Source organism: Microtus pennsylvanicus, chromosome 3 (genome assembly GCF_037038515.1).
Source record: "Microtus pennsylvanicus isolate mMicPen1 chromosome 3, mMicPen1.hap1, whole genome shotgun sequence".
Taxonomy (NCBI): Eukaryota; Metazoa; Chordata; class Mammalia; order Rodentia; family Cricetidae; genus Microtus; species Microtus pennsylvanicus.
In genome coordinates, this window is record NC_134581.1 from 17,427,018 (window position 1) to 17,445,731 (window position 18,714).

Sequence of the window (18,714 nt, forward strand, 5' to 3'; positions counted from 1 at the left end):
CCTCACCAGGGCCATTCTATTCTTGGGCCATCCATCCAGTAGAAAAGCCCTGTCATTGTCACAAGCAAAACTAAGCCCCTAGCTAATCAGATTTCTAGGATCTGTAACCCCTAACTCTAAATCCAAGAAACCCTTTTAGTAGGCAAGTTTCTGAGTGGTTGGTTTACGCTCTACACCGGGGCTAGGGGTCTGACACACAGGGCTGGCTGTACGTGGAAGGTGACAGAGGACCGAAGGATGGAGTCCAAAAAGGGACTTGCCCGTCCGCCCTTGCCCGCCCGCCCACCACCTTGCCCTCCTGGTCTTGGAAGCCTAGGCCTGAGTCACAGTCCACCAGCTGGAGCAGAGCCCTACACGGAGAGACCAGCCTCCCTGCTCTGTCGACTCCGGTGCGCGTGCGCCGGAGAGGCCGCGCCCACAGCGCATGCGCAGCGGTCACTCTGGCTCTATATTAGGGCCACACAGCAGTTGCGTCCCCCAGGCTGCTATAGCGGACAAGGGCATTGGTCCATTTAGCGCCCTCCACTAGAGCGCCCACCGCCGTCCCGTCGAGAGCCCGCGCAGGTAAGGATCGCGCTCGGTGGTCACGGGAAGCCGGCGCGCCCCGTCACCGCGGCCACACGCCCCATCCCCCTCTGGCCCCCACCATGGCTCAGCGTCCACCACCACCTCATCTTTACCGCTTAGGCTACCTCAGAGGCCCGGTTCCGTCCTCTCGTGACATTCGGCATTTGACAGGCGGCTTCAGAATCTCCTTCCTACCCTTGCGACCCCGGGGAACCTCTGACTCACCGCTGACCCTCTTCCACCAGCCCCACTCTCTGGGCTGGTTAGCCCTGCTCCTGTCCGAGTCAGCCCTGACCCTATCCTTCTTTCTGCTCCCTTTCCCGATTCCAGCTGTAGGGGCATGACCTTGTCTCGGGAACTCAAGGCTGGTCTAGACTCTTTCTCCTCCCTCGGGTTGCTAGGGTCCCTAGGCGTCCTCCCTGCCTGTTTAGGTGACAGTGACTTCTTCGCTGGCCTCACTGTTGCCCCTGTATGTTTGCTAAGGTGCACACTCCTCGAGGAGCCTATGGCCTCCCACACCTATTCTGCTTTGTCCTTCATCTCCCCCCCCCTTGGTTATTAATCGTCCCAATTTACTGTGGAGAAGTTGCTTTGCCCGAGGGCTTTTATGTAGAGGTGGAGAATGAAGTGGTGACCTGGGTAGAGTGTGGCCGCCACTCCTTTACTGAGTCCTACCTCGGTGCAGTCGGTGCTGTCGTTGTTAGTTTTGTTTGTTTGTTTGGTTTGGTTTTGAGTGAGAGGTATGCCCAGGGCACCCTTGACATCACTCACAGTGGGTTCTTCTCCAGGAGCCAGCACCCTCTGCAGACATGGAGACTGTGGTTCGAAGATGCCCATTCTTATCGCGAGTTCCTCAGGCCTTTCTGCAGAAGGCAGGAAAATCTCTCTTGTTCTATGCTCAAAACTGCCCCAAGATGATGATGGAAGTGGGAGCCAAGCCAGCCCCTCGAGCCCTGTCCACGTCAGCAATCCACTGCCAGCAGACCAAAGAAACCCCTCCAGCCAACGAGAGTGAGTAGAGTTAGCAGTGAGACACTTCCTTGGTGGTAAGGGCCACTCTAGGGGAGGGATCAGCACTGTGCATGGGAGGGGGTCCTCTTGTGTAACTGCCCTCTGACTCCTGGATTAGGAGCTTTTGAGAAACAATACAGGTTTCTGGATCTCATGTCAGGTCTGCTGGGCTCTAGTGTTTCCTCATTGTCTGCTGCGAGCAGCCGCTTGCAGTCTGTTCCTCAATGAAGATTTGGCCTTTGACTCGTAAAGTAGTGATTTTAAAATCTGTTTAGTATTTTTTTTTTAATTTTTTGAAACAGGGTTTCTCTGTGTAACAATCCTGGCTGTCCTGAAACTCGCTCTGTAGACTAGGCTGGACTCGAACTCACAGAGATTCGTCTACCTCTGCCTCCTGAGTACTGGGATTAAAGGCGTCCACCACCGCCCGGCCCTGCTTAGCATTTTGAGGCAGGGTCTCACACTGGCCACATAGTCATGACCCCTCCTCTGCCTCCCCAGTGCTGACATCACAGACCTCAGCTACTGCTGCCAGGTTTTTATTTTTTTAGAAGATGTATTCATTGTATTTTATGTATATGAATGTTTGACTGCACCACTGTATGCCTGGTGTCCAAGGAGGCCAGAAGAAGGGGTCAGATCCTCTGGAGAGTTACAGATGGTTGTACCACCATCTCAGTGCTGAAAATTGAACCTGAGTCCTCTGGAAGAGCAGCAAGTGCTCTTAACCACTGAGCCATCTTTTTTGGTTTTTTTTCTTCCCTTTAAGTAAAATGTGTGTGTGTGTTTGCAAAATACCTATAGCATAAAACTTGCCATTTTAGCTTTTTATTTTTTCCATTAGAGTCTCATAACATAGCCCAGATTGCCCTCCAGCTGTGGCAATCCTCCTGCCTCAGCCCTTTAAGTGCTAGGATGATAAGCATGGCACCACTACAGTGTCCGTTTGAATCATTTAAGTGTGTGAATCCGTAGTATTACAGATGCTTGTATCATTCTGTCACTATCCAGTTCCAGAACTTTCTTCATCTTCCCAAACTTAATTAACCACCATACTCCTTCCCCCAGTGCTTGGCACCCACCACCCTACTGCCTGTTCTTCAGCTTCAGGGCTCGCTCTGGGTGCACTGTGTGAGTGCGGCGTGGAGTTAGTGCTGTCAATGCGTGGACCCACTCAGGCAGATAAGCTTTAATGAACAGGCTGGAGTGGTCTTGGTCAGTTTCTGCCAGGAAAGGGGCTTTTTGGGGTTTTTTTTGTTTAGTTTTATTTATATACATTGGTGTTTTGCCTGCAAGTATGTCTGTATGTGGGAATCAGATCTCCTGGAAGTTGCTGACAGTTATGAGCTGTTATGTGGGTGCTGGGAATTGAACCTGGGTCCTCTCAAAGAGCAGTCAGTGCTCCTAACCACCGAGCCATATCTAGGAGAAGGACTTTTCAGAGTCCGCCTAATCCTAGTGAGTGTTTCGCCTTCCGGGCTTCTTTTTGGTGTGAACCTGTGGGAAAGGAACGTTTGTTCTGTAAGGGAGCAGGGCTCAGTCCTTCAGGGGATTTCCTGTCTGGAGTTAGTTATCTTTTCTCAGCGTGTCTGTGGTGACCGTGTTTGAGTTAAAAGGCTCATTTCCCTTCTGTTGTCTAGACTTTCCACAACACATCTACATTACTTGTAAAATTAAGTTAATTTCAAAATAACATTTCTTAACTTCCTTTTATAGAAAATTTTATGGAAACTGTATTGAGACACCTTATCCAAGTTGTAGAAAGAGTAGCCAGTGACTCATGGGAGTATTCCAAAATGATAAAGGGAGACTTTTCTAGAAGGAAGGTGAGCACATTGCTCAAGGGATCGAGGAGTCATTGTAACTTAGAGCCCCAAACCAGCCCGTTGGGTTAGGTCAGCAGCTCTGATGAACTTAAACGAGAAAGTAGGTGAGCTGTGTGCGTGGAGCCTGCGTCCTTTCCGGCACACTATTAGTCTGAACCGAGAGAGGTCAGTGTGAAGATCTGAGTGATGGCCTCTTTCTTTTTCAGAAGTATTGTTAAAACTGGTTGAGCTTTACTGGGAATCTGTTTAGAAACCGTGAAGTGAGTAACGGTGACTGCTACCAATTGCCTTAGGTAGAATTTGCTGACAGTGATCCAAGTCAAGAGTTTTGGGGGCTAAGTGCACACATAATCCCAGCACTTTGGAGGCTGAGGCAGTAGGATTGCCAAGTCAAGTATCATGGGCTGCATAGTAAGACCCTGTCTTAACAAATGGAAAAAGAATGTTGGTTTGTCTGAAAGTATAAAATAGTGATCTTGGGTTTAGAAGAATGCCTGTGAGTTTGGGTGCTAACTGGTCTGGGCCAACCAGCCCTTCAGAGGACCGCTGTACCGCAAGGCGGGCGAGAATGGATGTTAGCAGAGTTTAACAAAGGAAACTCGAGCATGGGTTACAGACTAGAACGAGCATAAAGTTTGAGGTGCTGTGACTCGGTGACTTGCTTGTGCAAGCAGGTCCTGATGCCTGTTCTTTCCATTTCCTCCCTCAGAAGAGAAAACTGCCAAAGCCGCAGTCCAGCAGGCTCCTGACGAATCCCAGCTGACTCCAGATGGCGCACAGCTCCCGTCAGGACACCCGTCACCCGCGACAAGCCAGGGCTCTGGGAGCAAGTGCCCTTTCTTGGCCGCACAGATGAGCCAGACAGGCAGCAGTGTCTTCCGCAAGGCCAGCCTGGAGCTTCAGGAGGATGTGCAGGAAATGCACGCTGTGAGGAAAGGTAACAGAAACTACTCTGGCCCGTGGGAAGAGGGATCCTGTCATTTGGGCCCCTGGGACCTCTGGTTTATGTGTGAGCTCTTACTAGGCCAGCATAGTGCTAATGGGAATACCTTCCTCTCTAGTGCCAGAGAGGAAGGGGATCCTCAAGCTAGACCATCCCGACTGTATTGCAAAATGTGGGACTTGCTTTCTGGTGAAGGAATAGGAGGTAGCCAGCTTCCCAAGTCATGCTCACTTTCTGGAAATAACCTGTCGTCTTGAGCAGAGGCCAGCATTCATTTGTCTCTTTGGTACTCCTTACCCTTTCGAAGGATAGAAGATAGAACCATAGTATTACTGCAGTAAGCGCTAGCTTGGGACTCCCAAGCTGTTTGTCCTTCTGGTGGTCATGGGAGAGCAACCTTACCCTCATCGAGCTCCCAACCACCCCTAAAAGCCTCAGCATGCTGAGCATGGCACACACCTTTAATTCCAGTACCTGGGAGGCAGAGGCAGGAGGATCAATGTGAGCTTAATTTCGACCTACATAGCCAGTTCTAGGACATACAGGGATGCTTAGAGGGGCCCTATCTTGAAAAAAGAAGAGAAAAAAGAAAAAGGGGAGCTGGGCGGTGGTGGCGCACGCCTTTAATCCCAGCACTTGGGAGGCAGAGGCATGTGGATCTCTGTGAGTTCGAGGCCAGCCTGGTCTACAAGAGCTAGCTCCAGAACAGGCTCCAAAGCAATGCAGAGAAACCCTGTCTCGAAAAAAAAAAAAAAAAGAAGAAGACTGCCTCATGCAAGAAGTATTCAGGAGGGGAATAGGCTGTAGAGAGTCCAGAAGGTGTGCCGGTCAGCTGGGAGCCTTAGGCTCTAATTCATGTCCGTTGGGACTGGCTGGTAGCTGTGAAAACAAAATGGCACTGAAGCCTGTACCCTTAGCACTACACACGCGAGGCGCGAGGCAAGATGGTCTTGAGTTCAAGGCCAGCCTGGGCTACTACAGTACTACATTTCGAAAAGCCCAAAGCAGCCCAGGATCAAATACTTCAATATAATAAACACACTGAAGGAGGAGACATTCTATACTCATTATAACTGACTTTGGTTATGATTGGCTTCTTTTCATGAAGTAGACAACAGTCTATTCTATTGGTTTTGTGTTTTGAGACAGGGTTTCACTGTGTAGCACAGTCTGGTCTCAGATTTATAGAGGTCTGCCTCTCTCTGCCTCCCGAGTTCTGGAACTAAAGGCATGTACCAAGTTGCCCAGACAATAAGATATTTTTTTTTTGAAAAAAAATTGATTTTACTGTTTTGCTTATATATATATATTTGTGCACCAAAATGTGCCTGGTGCTCAAAGAGGCCAGAAGAGGATGTCAGATCCTGGAACTCTAGTTCCAGACAGCTGTGAGCTACCATGTGGATGCTGGGAATCAAACTCAGGTCCTCCAGGAGAGCAGCCAGTGCTGTTAGCTGATGAGCTGCTCCAGCTGTGCCTGCCCACCCCCTCCAGGAGAGCAGTCAGTGCTACTCCAGCTGTGCCCGCCCAACCCCTCCAGGAGAGCAGTCAGTGCTGCTCCAGCTGTGCCTGCCCACCCCCTCCAGGAGAGCAGTCAGTGCTGCTCCAGCTGTGCCCGCCCAACCCCTCCAGGAGAGCAGTCAGTGCTGCTCCAGCTGTGCCTGCCCACCCCCTCCAGGAGAGCAGCCAGTACTCTTAACTGATGAACTGCTTCAGCTGTGCCTGCCCACCCCCGTTAACTATTATGCCTAGAAGGTATTGTGAACTAAGAATATAAAGTCCATCTTTTATGCCTCTTGTTATTTTTGCCATAGAAATTGCCCAAAACTCTGTGACCCCCAGTGTGACCAGTGTGAAAACTGGTGGAGAGGATCCAAGCCAGCAGCTGAAGAACTTCCAGGATATCATGCGGAAGCAGAGGCCAGAAAGAGTGTCTCATCTTCTTCAGGATAACTTGCCAAAATGTGAGTCTTGTCGTTTGTGAGTTAACCGTATGTCAGATTGGAGGCGAAGCGGCATGGTGCGGGAGAGCCCTGTGGTCCTTGCTTGAGTACTGTTGGGCTCAGTGGCACTGATGCTACTGATCATTGGCCTCCTCTCTTTTGTTACCCTTCGCCTATATACTGGACAGTGTACCCTGCACTTGTCACGGTACTGGGACATCATTCTAGTCCTGAATATAGCCATGAAATGGCCAAGCTGAGACCTGAACTCAGGTCTGTCTTTCCCCAAACCCGGAGAGTCTTCTTAAAAGACTGCACTGTCTTTTGTTTGTCTCCATTTTAGCTGTTTCCACTTTTCAATATGATCGTTTCTTTGAGAAGAAAATTGATGAGAAAAAAAATGATCATACCTACCGAGTTTTTAAAACTGTGAACCGGAGAGCACAAATCTTCCCCATGGCTGATGACTACACAGACTCTCTCCTCACCAAAAAGCAGGTGTCGGTCTGGTGCAGTAACGACTACCTAGGCATGAGTCGCCACCCGCGCGTGTGTGGGGCAGTTATGTAAGTAACTGGCATTATTTGGCAAGACATAGATGGCTTTTACAGCTGGACGTTTTGTGGGAGAATATTTAGTCACTGCAAGTGTGCCACGGTGATACTGCTGTTCCCTGTGGACACAGCTCTCGGTCCTCCGGTCCAGGAGTCCCGGGATTGAGTGCAGGCCACCATACTTTACAGCAAAGCCCCTCCCTGCTGAGCCACCTCACTGGCACATGTTCTCAGCCTTTGATAACCACCGCTGTTGACTTTCTTAGAGACAAATATGAAGGTAGTGGAAAAGGCTATTTCAGGATGACGTGTTTAAAAGGATGGAGGTCCCATCTTTGTCCTTCAGGAGGCCCACCATGGCTTGAGAGAGTTGCTCATCAAATTCTCCAAGGGCTTGCTAAAGAGAGTCCCATATGAGGTTGAGCAATAGCATTTGCATGTGTCCTAATGTGTGACTGCTTTGCTGCCTTCTAGAGTGTGCTTTCTATTAACTTATTGTTGGGGCAATGATTATTCTTAGAAAAAGAAGCCTTAGTTTAAGTTACATGGCTAATATGTCTTAATGACTGTTAAATGAACACTTATGCTGAAAGATTTATTTATTTTATGTGCATGAGTATTTTACCTGCATGTCTGCCATGTGTGTGCCTTAGAGGTCAGAAGAGGATATTGGATCTTCTGGAACTAGGAATTGAACCTGGGTCCTCTGGAAGAATAGTTAATGTTCTTAACCACTGTGCCATTGCTCCAGTCCCTGAACACTTATTCTTAACAATCGCTCTAAGATTTATGGCCCAGGTTTCATAATGAAAGAGCTCCTAGGTGAGATCAGCATAATTTTCATTTTCTTGGGTTCTGGAAAGAGGACCAATTTATATGATGTTTAGAACCATGGATTAAAAGGTTCTTTTTTTTTTTTAAAATAAAAAATAAATTGGGCATAGTGGTGCATGCCTTTAATCCCAGCACTTGGGACACAAAGGCAGACAGGTCTCTGTTAATTCAAGGCCAGCCTGGTCTACATAGTGAGTTCCAGGATAGCTAGAACTTCATAGTGAGATCCTGTTTCAAACAAACAAACAAAAAATTAAATGAAATAAAAATAGAACCGTGAGTTTTCTTGCTTAGTTGAAGTATAATCATGGTTTTGTTGTTGTTTTGTGTGTATGCTGGGATTACAGGCACATACTCCATGTGTGTTTATGCAGTACCAGGAATTGAACCCATGGCTTTTTATATACTAAGTAAGCACTCTACCAACTGAGCTCCAGCCCCAACCCTAAAGTGTTTGTGTGTGTGTGAGAAAGAGAGAGAGAGAGAAGAGAGAGAGTGTGTGTTATAGTGTGTATTTATGTGTGCTATGTACTTGTATGTGTAGGGTGGGGTGGGGTGTGCTTAGAAGCCTGAGGGCAGCCTTAGGTCTTTACTCCATAAGCCTTTTATCTTTGTTTTTTGAGATCCCCTCTGCTCCAGTGCTAGGGTTGTAGGAATGTAAGACCCCTGGATTTTAAATGAATTCTGGAACTAGAGAAATGGCTCAGAGATTGAGAGAACTGGCTGGAGTCTAGCGTTCAATTCCCAGCAACCACATGGTGGCTCATAGCCATCTGTAATGAGGTCTGGTGCCCTCTTATGGCATGCAGGCATTCATGCAGGCAGAACACTGTACACATAATAAATAAGTAAATCTTTAATAAGTTCTGGAGATCTGAACCCTGGAGTATTAGTATTTCACTTATTTTTAACAGGGAGACTGTGAAGCAGCATGGTGCAGGAGCTGGTGGGACTAGGAATATTTCTGGCACCAGTAAGTTCCACGTGGAACTGGAGCAGGCGCTGGCCGACCTCCATGGCAAAGATGCAGCACTCTTGTTTTCTTCCTGCTTCGTAGCCAACGACTCCACCCTCTTCACCCTGGCTAAGATGATGCCTGGTAAGGAGGCCTTGTGTCAGCATCCTAGCACGTTTGAAGGTCTGCATAATGACAAGAGCACTGGCTACTAAGAAGGCCCCTCCAAGTCAGCCTGGCAGCCTGGATCAGCACGAGGTGCTGACTGGGAGTTCCAGCAGAACGTGGTCAGAAGGTCCTGCCCTCAAGCCCCTGACTCGATTGTAGTCATATTCTAAGAAGCTCCTTTAGCAGATGCTTCATTGCATATAGTCACATCTTCATTGAGTTTAAATGAGGTACCCATTTTTTTTTTGGTAGTTTTTGTTTTTGCACATAATCTCACTGTGTAACACAGGCTGGCTTCATATTGTTGGTTCTCCTGCCTCAGAATGCTGGGCTTCTGAGTATGTGGCATTGTGGCTTTAAGGATTGTTCTCCATGTTCTGTGTTTTTTTGTGTTCTGTGTTTCATGATGCTGGGATAGAACGCAGGGCGTCAGCTCTTTAAATCAAGTGCGTTGCAGCCGACTTCCATCCCAACAGCCATGGGCTATCTTTGCCTTTGCATTTTCCGAGTAGAGACGCAGTAGCTAGTTACCATGTCAGGACAAATACTGACTCACGGTGTCTTTCATAGTGAACATTTTCAAGGCACTGTCAGCAGGAAAAGGTCTGTTGTACCTGTCCAGGATGTCAGTTGTCTTTGATGCCTCTGCCCCTAAGATGCATTTTTCTCACATCAGGCTGTGAAATTTACTCTGATTCTGGGAACCATGCCTCCATGATCCAAGGGATTCGCAACAGTCGAGTGCCAAAATACATCTTCCGCCACAACGATGTCAGCCATCTCCGAGAACTGCTGCAAAGATCTGACCCCGCAGTTCCCAAGATTGTAGCATTCGAAACTGTTCATTCCATGGATGGTGAGTCTATGCTGAGACCAGTCTGAAGCCTGGAACTGTTTAAAAGGTGCGGTATGTGGGCCCTGGGGTCAGAGCTGGTCGTCAGGCTTCTGCTTCGCGGTGTCTCCGGTGCTACACTCATTGCCAGGAACAAACAAAAATAGGAGGTTTCCTTTGGTTTTGCAGTTTTGTCTCTGCTGGGATTCTGTAATTGAGAGACATTGTATGGATGGGGTAACTGGGTTTTCTGCTCTAGCTGTTGCTAGACTGGGACCTCAAGGCAAACAGGTACTGGGGTAAGTTCATTTTCTCTCCAGTACTAAAAGTGACCCCACAGAATATAAGGCAAGCCAGGCATTGGTGGCACACACCTTTAATCCCAGCACTCAGAAGGCAGAGACTAATGGAACTGAGTTCAAAGCCAGCCTGGTCTACAGACAGAGTTCCAAGGTAGCCAGGGTATACAGAGAAACCTGTCTCAGAAAAACAGAAAAAGAATGTAAGTCCTCTGCTTTGGCTCTAACCACGAATACTAATATTTTCCGTGGTTTTCTTTAGGAGCAGTGTGCCCACTGGAAGAGCTGTGTGATGTGGCCCATGAGTTTGGAGCAGTCACGTTTGTGGATGAAGTCCACGCGGTGGGGCTGTATGGTGCTCGAGGTGGAGGGATCGGTGACCGGGATGGAGTCATGTCAAAAATGGACATCATTTCTGGGACACTTGGTGTGTGTGCTTTGTAAATTCTGCTTTTACACTGAACTTCGGATACATAACAAGACCAGCGGCTGGCTGGTCTGACCAGCATCAGGATAGGAAGCAGTGTGGTAGCATGTAAAGCCTAGACTGTTTCTCTTTGGGGTGCATTTTGTTTTAGTCTATAGCCCAGGCTGACCTCACGATGGCCCTCCTGCTTCAGGTTCCCCAGTGCTGGCTCTGTAGGCATGCCACCACTTCCATCTTGCAGTGAATTTTTTTATTCCAGTGGATGCTAGCCCCGCTTTGGAGCATCCCTGGGGACATGGAGGCTCGTAGACTCCCACAGCTAAACATGACAGGAATTACATTACTTGCCATCTGAGCTCATTCCAGTCATTCTTTTGGCTCTTACTACATACTGTGACAAAAGCCTTCACTCTGTGCTGCTGGATTCTGAAGGAGCGAGTGCCCCAGTGCTCTTCCAGCAGGTGCTGGGAAATGCTGTGCTCTGTGCCTGGCCCAGGGAGCCAGCGCTCCGCTGTCCCAGCCTGCTCCTCTCCTCATATGGCACCAAAGTCTGGCCCTCAGTCCCGGCTGTGCAGCTCCCTGGTTGTGTGACCTTTCCATGCCTGTTTTGTTTTGTTTTCTCCCCATCAATGTGATGGAAATAGCACTGGGAGCTGTATCAGGATTCCTGAGAGAAGATAAATGAGTATTTATAGCTCATTACTGTAGATGTTGCCTTCGTCTGTGAGAATTGCTGAGAGGTTGTAGAAATTCAAGGGTTTTTCTTTTTCTTTTCTCTTTCTATAAACATTCTGAGTTTCTTAAGGGCAGTGAGAAACCCATGTAGCAGTCAGTGAATGCTAAGTTAGAACCTATACTTAATTAAGGACCAGCAAGGAAAACCCAGCGTCTTCCAGCCCTGTCAAGGGAGTGAAGCCTCCTCCAGACCCAGAGGAAAGCCCCCTATTTAAATGCCAATTCTAGTGTGTGGGGTAGACATGGTGGAGGTGTGGCCCAGTGAGGTGGAAGTGCTAGGCAGAGAAATTTCCACTCGAGGAGTTTGCCCCTGCTTAATCCTCTTGTGGTTGAGAAAAATGTTCACTGCAGAACAGAGTTAAGGCTCCTGAGAACCAACCCTTTTGGAGCCCTTAATCCTGAAATATGAGACACAGATTATACAAGGGCCTTGGCCAGAACTGAAAAACAAGCCTGACCCTAAGTCAGCCCTAACAGGTTCTGAGTGTTTGTATTTATCCAGCAAATGCCAATTGTCCAGACTCTGCCCTTTGCTTGAACAGCAAGTAAGGGTTCAGTCCAGCCACAGACGCTTTAGCCGGGTGACGGCCGCAAAGTCTGTGGTGCCTCTCGGCGCCCATACTGCTGTTGCCAACCTAACAGCTCCTCTTCCTCCCAGGTAAGGCGTTCGGCTGTGTCGGAGGGTACATCGCCAGCACAAGTTTGCTGATCGACACCGTACGGTCCTACGCTGCTGGCTTTATTTTCACCACCTCCCTGCCTCCCATGCTGCTGGCTGGAGCGCTGGAGTCCGTGCGGATCCTGAAGAGTGCCGAGGGGCGCGCCCTCCGCCGCCAGCACCAGCGCAATGTCAAGCTGATGAGGCAGATGCTGATGGACGCCGGCCTCCCGGTCATCCACTGCCCGAGTCACATCATCCCTGTGCGGGTAATGGCCTGTCCGTGGTCGAACTCCACACGTGACGTGCCAGTGTTCTGTCCACCTTCCTAAAGCTGGGCTTGTGCAGGGTGATTGCTAGGGCTGGGGCCACCCAGTGGCCCTCTGTCTTCAGTGTCTGGGCTGCCTTCACAATAAGAAGGAAGTCTTTGAGCTAGAGCACAGATTCCCTCTCCAGAGCAGTAACCTTAACAGGGTAAACACGGAACTTGTGTCTGGCCAGCTCTGGAAGCCAAGTGCGGGCAGCTTTGAGGTGTGACTTTCCCCCTGGTGCGTTTCAGAGCCGGGCTTGCACTTCCCTCTGCAGTCACATCCCTGCTGACATCACGGTTAGTGTACGGAAATAGCTAGTACCCCAGAGCAGGCAGACCCTCCTGGGAACAGGATTTGCTTGCACGAAAAAAACAAAACAAAAGCACCTCCTTGACCATACAGGACCTGAGAGGGCAGCTGTGTGACATTTCGTACCAGGGTTGTAGCCCGTCCTGCGAATGTTAGCTCCCTTAAACTGCAGGCGTCCAGGCAGCATCGCCCACCTCCTCCAGGCTTGTACACTCGGATGCAGTCTGGCCTTGAGCCTGAGCCACATGCATGGACACTGTGTTCTTGACTGTCTCTGCCAAATTAGCATGTCTTATTCTGACCCTGCCCCTGCTGTCTCGGACCTTAGGTCGCCGATGCTGCTAAAAACACAGAAATCTGTGACGAGCTGATGACCAGGCACAACATCTACGTCCAAGCCATCAACTACCCCACGGTGCCGCGTGGGGAGGAGCTCCTACGGATCGCCCCCACCCCACACCACACCCCCCAGATGATGAACTTCTTCCTCGGTGAGTTGATGCAGTGGTTCCGGGGAATGTCTCCACCACACTGGGACCGCACAAAGCTCTGGCAGGGTTTACCTGATGCTTCAGGTGGGCAGTAGTTTCTTCCTGTCCCAAGCAGCTAAGCATGCCCTCGGCTGGCACATGACAAAACTCTAAAATTAAACAGTAGTAGCTGGGCGGTGGTGGCGCACGCCTTTAATTCCAGCACTCGGAAGGCAGAGGCAGGCGGATCTCTGGGAGTTCGAGGCCTGCCTGGTCTACAAGAGCTAGTTCCAGGACAGGCACCAAAGCTACAGAGAAACCCTGTCTCGAAAAACAAAACAAAACAAAAAAATAATAATAATAAAATAAAATTAAACAGTAGTGACTCACTTGACAGTGTGCACGGTCTGTTTGGAAGCTCTCAGGGAGCCTCCCCCCCCCATGCCCTCTCTTCTGTCATGTGGGTTGTGGCTGTTGAGGGGACTAGAGGCCTCTGATGGTACAAGTCTGCCCTGGCCTTTAGAATCCCGCTCACATTCCTCTGCACTCTCTCCCTTTCCCCATATGAGGTCCTTGAACTACGTCATTCTGGTGGCTCTGTGCTGCTCCCCACCCGCCATGTCCATCCTGAGGTGGACACTGAAGGGGCTTTTAGTTTTAGTTGGCCATTGCCTCCCTAGGCCCTCTTGGAGCTTCCCAAGTCAGGTAACTTCGAAGGATAGACTTTATGTTCAAGATACTCAGAGGACTTTGGTTTGGTTTTAGTGCTGGAGTTGAACTCTGGGTCTTAGCAGGCTAAGTAGGCCATCCACCCCTGAGCTCCCCTTCCCCAGGTCCCTGAGATACTCAGGTAGCGTACTGACCATGCAGCAGCTACTGCAGCTGGTTTGTAAAGTAAGACCCAACTCTGGGTTGTGTTTTTACTCTTAGAACTGTGTCACTGAGATTAATTCACACACCATAAATTTTACCTTCTTTTTTGTTTTTGGTTTTTGAGACAAGGTTTCTCTGTGTAGTTTTGGTGCATGCCCTGGAACTAGCTCCTGTAGACTAGGCTGGCTTTGAACTCATAGAGATCTACCTGCCTCTGCCTCCCGAGTGCTGGGATTAAAGAAATTTTTACTTTCTTGAAATACAGAATTAAAAGGCAGTGATGGCACATGCCTGTAATCCCAGCACTCAGAAGGCAGAGGCAGGTGGATCTCTGTGAGTTCAAGGCCAACCTGGTTCTAGAACAGGCTCCAAGGCTACACAGAGAAACCCTATCTCTAAAAGCAAAAAAAAGGTTTTCAGATACCTTCATGGTGTTGACTAGCTCTGTTCTTTTCATTGCCATATGATTTCCTATTTGCATCCGTGCATGGGCGCTGGATGCTTGCACTGTTGGAAGTCAGGATTGCTGCTGCCCTGAATACTGGGGTGCAGGCTTCCGTGTGGACGTGTTCTGATTCTTTGGGGCTCAAACACTGTCTTTCCCCACAGAGAAGCTGCTGGTCACGTGGAAGCGAGTAGGGTTGGAGCTGAAGCCACATTCATCAGCGGAGTGCAACTTCTGCAGGAGACCCTTGCATTTCGAAGTGATGAGTGAGAGAGAGAAAGCCTATTTCTCAGGCATGAGCAAGATGGTGTCTGCCCAGGCCTGACTGTGACCTCAGTTACTCACCTAACCCCCGGCCATTACCATATCCAAATAGTAGCCAGAATTGTCTTTATATGTGAAATAAATTATATATTAAATATTAATCTATAGTAAAATTATAGTCCTGAAAATAAATTCTTGTGTGTTGGGTGTTTCTGTTGTTGACTGCTGAATGGAGAAATAACTTAGCTGGCCTGCGCTGTGGCTGTATACACTGATGTCCTGCAGGCCTTGTGCTCTGCTCAGGTCTGACCAGCACCGCACTGAGCCTGTAGGTGGGCCAGTTGGTGCCCCGGTAACTGCAAGCAATGATGCCACCTGCTGCTGACTTCCCTTTAAACCTCCTGTCTCGGTGTGCCCACAGCCCCCATCACAGTTCTGTCCTTCCTGCTTTCCTTCAGCCACTGCCTCAACCACACACTTCCCACCGCAAGTCACACTTCAGTCAAGCCTGAAGGAGGGCCCATCTGTGTTTACCAAGTCTTGTGTCCTGCGCCTCCCTGACCCCTATCATGCCCTCTGTAGAGAATGAGCAGGGCTTTCTGCACCTCGTCTGCCCTCTCCATTTGTATTTGGGTCTTGCTGTTTCTTGTGCAGTCTAAAGCCATCCCTTGTCTTCTGTCACATACTTCTCCTCCTCTGCTGTCTCTTCTCCACAGCAGACATGACCTGTAGCCCATAGCCAAGCTGGCACCCAGACCCGACCCCTCACAGCTGCAGCTGTCTTTGTCCCACCCTCTTTGCACAGCCCTTGCCACCCCTATTGCCAGTCTTGCCAGACCCAGCCACTGGTTCTTCTGCCTCTCACTAGATCCCTCCATGGTGTCTGAGCGGTTGGTCTTGGTTTTCTTTACAGCTTTCCCATCCAAGTCTAAGCCACGCCGTTCCCTGCTCCCAGTAGCGTCCCTCTGTGCTGGGTGCTCCTATGAGTGCTGTTGGGCCTGCTTCACCAGGCGCCCCACACAGTCTTCCTGGGGTCTCCCAGGTCCACGTGGTGTAGAAAGCATTCTGCCCCCCCCCCGTACCCCCACAGCCACTTCTGCACCTGGTCCTCACGTCATTGGCTCAGGGGATGCAGTCTCTCATCTAGAGCCAGCTCTCTGCTCTCTTACATAGCAGCAAACCCATCTTAGGCCAGGCTGCTGCTACTGCTGCCCGCTTCTGCCTGTGCCTCCACCCCAACAGCAGTCTGAGAGGTCTTAGAAAAACACGGAAGCCTGAGTAACAGAGACCTCAAAACCCACCCCCACAGAGACACACTTCCTCCAACAAGGCCATTCCCTTTGGGGGCCATTTTCTTTCAAACCATCACAGCAATAGATAGGAGTTTATGGCCAAGAGTGTGGGTGACAACACAGCCACCTGGGAGGTCTACACCCATCTAGGACGACAGTCTATTCCCCAGGCCTATGAAGATGGAGTTCCTGCTGGGCGGTGGTGGGGCACACCTTTAATCCCAGCACTCGGGAGGCAGAGGCAGACGGATCTCTGTGAGTTCGAGGCCAGCCTGGTCTACAAGAGCTAGTTCTAGGACAGGCCCCAGAGTTACAGAGAAACCTTGTCTCGAAAACCAAAAAACAAAACAAACAGACAAAAGAGATGGAATTCCCGGGGGCTGGAGAGTTGACTCAGACTGCTCATCTAGAAGACCAGAGTTCAATTCTCAGCCACCACGGTCTGTAATGAGATCTGGTGCCCTCTTCTGGCCTGCAGGCATGTATGCAGACAGAACACTGTATAGATGATAAATAAATAAATCTTTTTTTAAAAAATTATTTAAAAAGAGAGAAGATGGAATTCCCTCCTCCCTTCATCCCTCCTCACCTATATCCTTCAGCCCTTCCCAGACACCCCAGGCCATGCGCAATTAGGGCAGAATTACATACAAGTTAAAGAGGTTTCTTAGGGTTTCTATTGCTGTGAAGAGACACCATGACCATGGGGTGACTTATAGTTCAGAGTCTATTATCATCATGGTAGGAAATATGGTGTGCAGGCAGACATGGTGTGTAGAAGGAGCTGAGAATTCCTATATCTTATCTTTTTTTTTTTTTTTTTTTTGGTTTTTCAAGACAGGGTTTTGCTGTAGTTTTAGAGCCTGTCCTGGAACTAGCTCTTGTAGACCAGGCTGGCCTCAAACGCACAGAGATTCACCTGCCTCTGCCTCCTGAGTGCTGCCACCACTTTTTAAAAATTTTTTTTAAAAAATTATTTACTTTGATTTGATTTGTATTGGTATTTTGCCTGCGTGTATGTCTGTGTGAGGGTGTCAGATTATGGATTCAGAGATAGTTGTGAGCTGGCATGTGGGTGCTAGGAATTTAACCCTAGTCCTCTGGAAGAGCAGTCAGTGCTCTTAACCACTGAGCCATCTCTCCAGTCCCTGAAAATCTTACATCTTGAGTCACAGGCAGCAGGAAGTGAACTGAGACACATCATGTTCAACTTATATATGTTGAGCATATATAAGACTTCAAAGCCTGCCTCCACAGTGACATGCTTCCTCCAGTAAGCCATAACTACTCTAACAAAGTCTCACCTCGTAATATTGCCACTCTCTATGAGCTTATGGGAGCCAATTACATTAAAACTACCACAGGAGGGGTGGCTGGATTCTTGAGTACGGGTCCTGAGAGACTCCCCACACCCTTTTTGAAGTTAACAAGCCCAGCTGTGATGCCCTCTGGCCCGCAGGTCCAGTTGAATTCCTGCAGATGGCAGCCATTTGGCTCAGAGAACAATCCTGTGCAATAGCCTCTGACATCACCACACTTCTCTCAGCCTCCTGCTTCCATGTCCTTCAATAACCTGGTTTCCACACATGGTTGTAATATTGCTTACCCACCCACATCCCCTGAGACAGGGTTTCTCTGTGCAGCCCTGCCTGTCCTGGAACTTTGTCTGTCAACTGGGTTGACCTAGAACTCAGAGATCTGCCTGCCTCTGCCTCCTGAGTGCTAGGATTAAAGGTGTGTGCCACCATTGCCTATAGTGGCATATTATTACTTGTGCTATAACCACCTGGCTGTAATATCGCTTTGAGGATAGGTGCCTTGTCTTCCATTCTGTCCTCTCCAAGTCCAGCACAGAGCCCAGTGTTCAGTAGGTGCTGAGAAAATATGTACTGATTGAATGAAAGGGGGCCCTGGTGACATCCAAATCATGTGAGCAAGACAACTGAGCTGAGGAAAGGCCAGGCAGCTGGAAATATAAGAATCCAGCTGTGCATTCTGTCTCACAGCTGTAGATGGGAGAACTGCATGTTCTCACTGGGCAGGGTTATGCTGAGGCCAGACCTACAGGTCATGTCCCTTTACTTGACAGCATCATGTGGAACTTGGCTATATCATGGTCCCATCATGCCCAGACAGGCCACTGGGCATGAGAGAAGTCACACACCTCAGAACCACAGTGTATTTCCTTCCTGATGGGTTTTCCCAGTATGGCGGCCTCGTGCCAGTTTCCAGAACTACAATTGTTCCTCACATTCCCATGCCTAGCACACCTTCCACTGCCTTTCCTTCAAGTGGGATTGTTTGCCTTTGGCAGGGAGAATGTCCAGATGCTTGAGAGGACCCATTTTTCCTTCCTAAGATGAAACCAGCAGGGTGAACGAGGTCTGCAGGTCTGTCGTCCCTCCCTGCTTCTTGGGGTTATGAGAACACAGGACAGAAGGGTCTGCAGGTAGCGGGGGGGGGGGGGGGGGCATGTGACTACTTAAAAATAACAATAGTTTTTCCAAGTCGACGGAATGTGAAACTGTAGGGTGGCGTGAAAGTTTTGTTTGCAAGATTTTTAGAGGCTTAGGGCACCAAGTGAGCTGTTTGTTAAAATCTCAGTAGACCAGCAGGGGGCATAGCTCAGCAAAATATATGTCTTGCAAGCATGAGGCCCAGATTTGACCCTCGTCCCACTTAAAAAAATGCATGCATGATGATTTCCATAATCCCAGTGCTGCAGAAGCAGAGACCGGAGGACCCATGGAGCTCACTGGCCAGCCAGTCTCACCTAATTGGTGAGCATCAGGCCAAGACGAGACTCTGATTCGAAGGAGGCAGGCGGCATTCCTGAAGATAGCACCTGGGCTTTTCCTCCAGCCTCCCCGCGTTCCCACAGGTGTATCCACACCCGCGCACACACACACACACACACACACACACACACACACACACACACACACATCCACACATTCAAGTGTGTATAAAAAATCCTAGTATACAGACTTTCCTCAAG

The 18,714-nt window shown here is 49.3% G+C and overlaps 1 protein-coding gene across 1 annotated transcript; it reads left to right on the forward strand.

Moving 5' to 3' along the window:
• The first annotated feature begins 430 nt into the window (after window positions 1–430).
• Window positions 431–14,616, forward strand: Alas1 (5'-aminolevulinate synthase 1). The gene is made up of 11 exons (XM_075964780.1): window positions 431–564; window positions 1,356–1,578; window positions 4,114–4,341; window positions 6,162–6,311; window positions 6,634–6,856; window positions 8,593–8,777; window positions 9,478–9,657; window positions 10,195–10,359; window positions 11,753–12,021; window positions 12,701–12,863; window positions 14,325–14,616. Exons 2-11 carry the CDS (start codon window positions 1,377–1,379, stop codon window positions 14,483–14,485), a joined length of 1,926 nt encoding a protein of 641 aa, XP_075820895.1. The 5' UTR covers window positions 431–564; window positions 1,356–1,376; the 3' UTR covers window positions 14,486–14,616.
• The last annotated feature ends 4,098 nt before the right edge of the window (window positions 14,617–18,714 follow it).

Excerpts from the sequence above, each read along its gene's own strand:
- Alas1 (XM_075964780.1), top strand. The coding sequence starts at position 1,377 with ATGGAGACTGTGGTTCGAAGATGCCCATTCTTATCGCGAGTTCCTCAG. Across the intron at positions 1,579-4,113 it reads AACCCCTCCAGCCAACGAGA|AAGAGAAAACTGCCAAAGCC; the intron begins GTGAGTAGAGTT and ends TTCCTCCCTCAG. Across the intron at positions 10,360-11,752 it reads CATCATTTCTGGGACACTTG|GTAAGGCGTTCGGCTGTGTC; the intron begins GTGTGTGTGCTT and ends TCTTCCTCCCAG.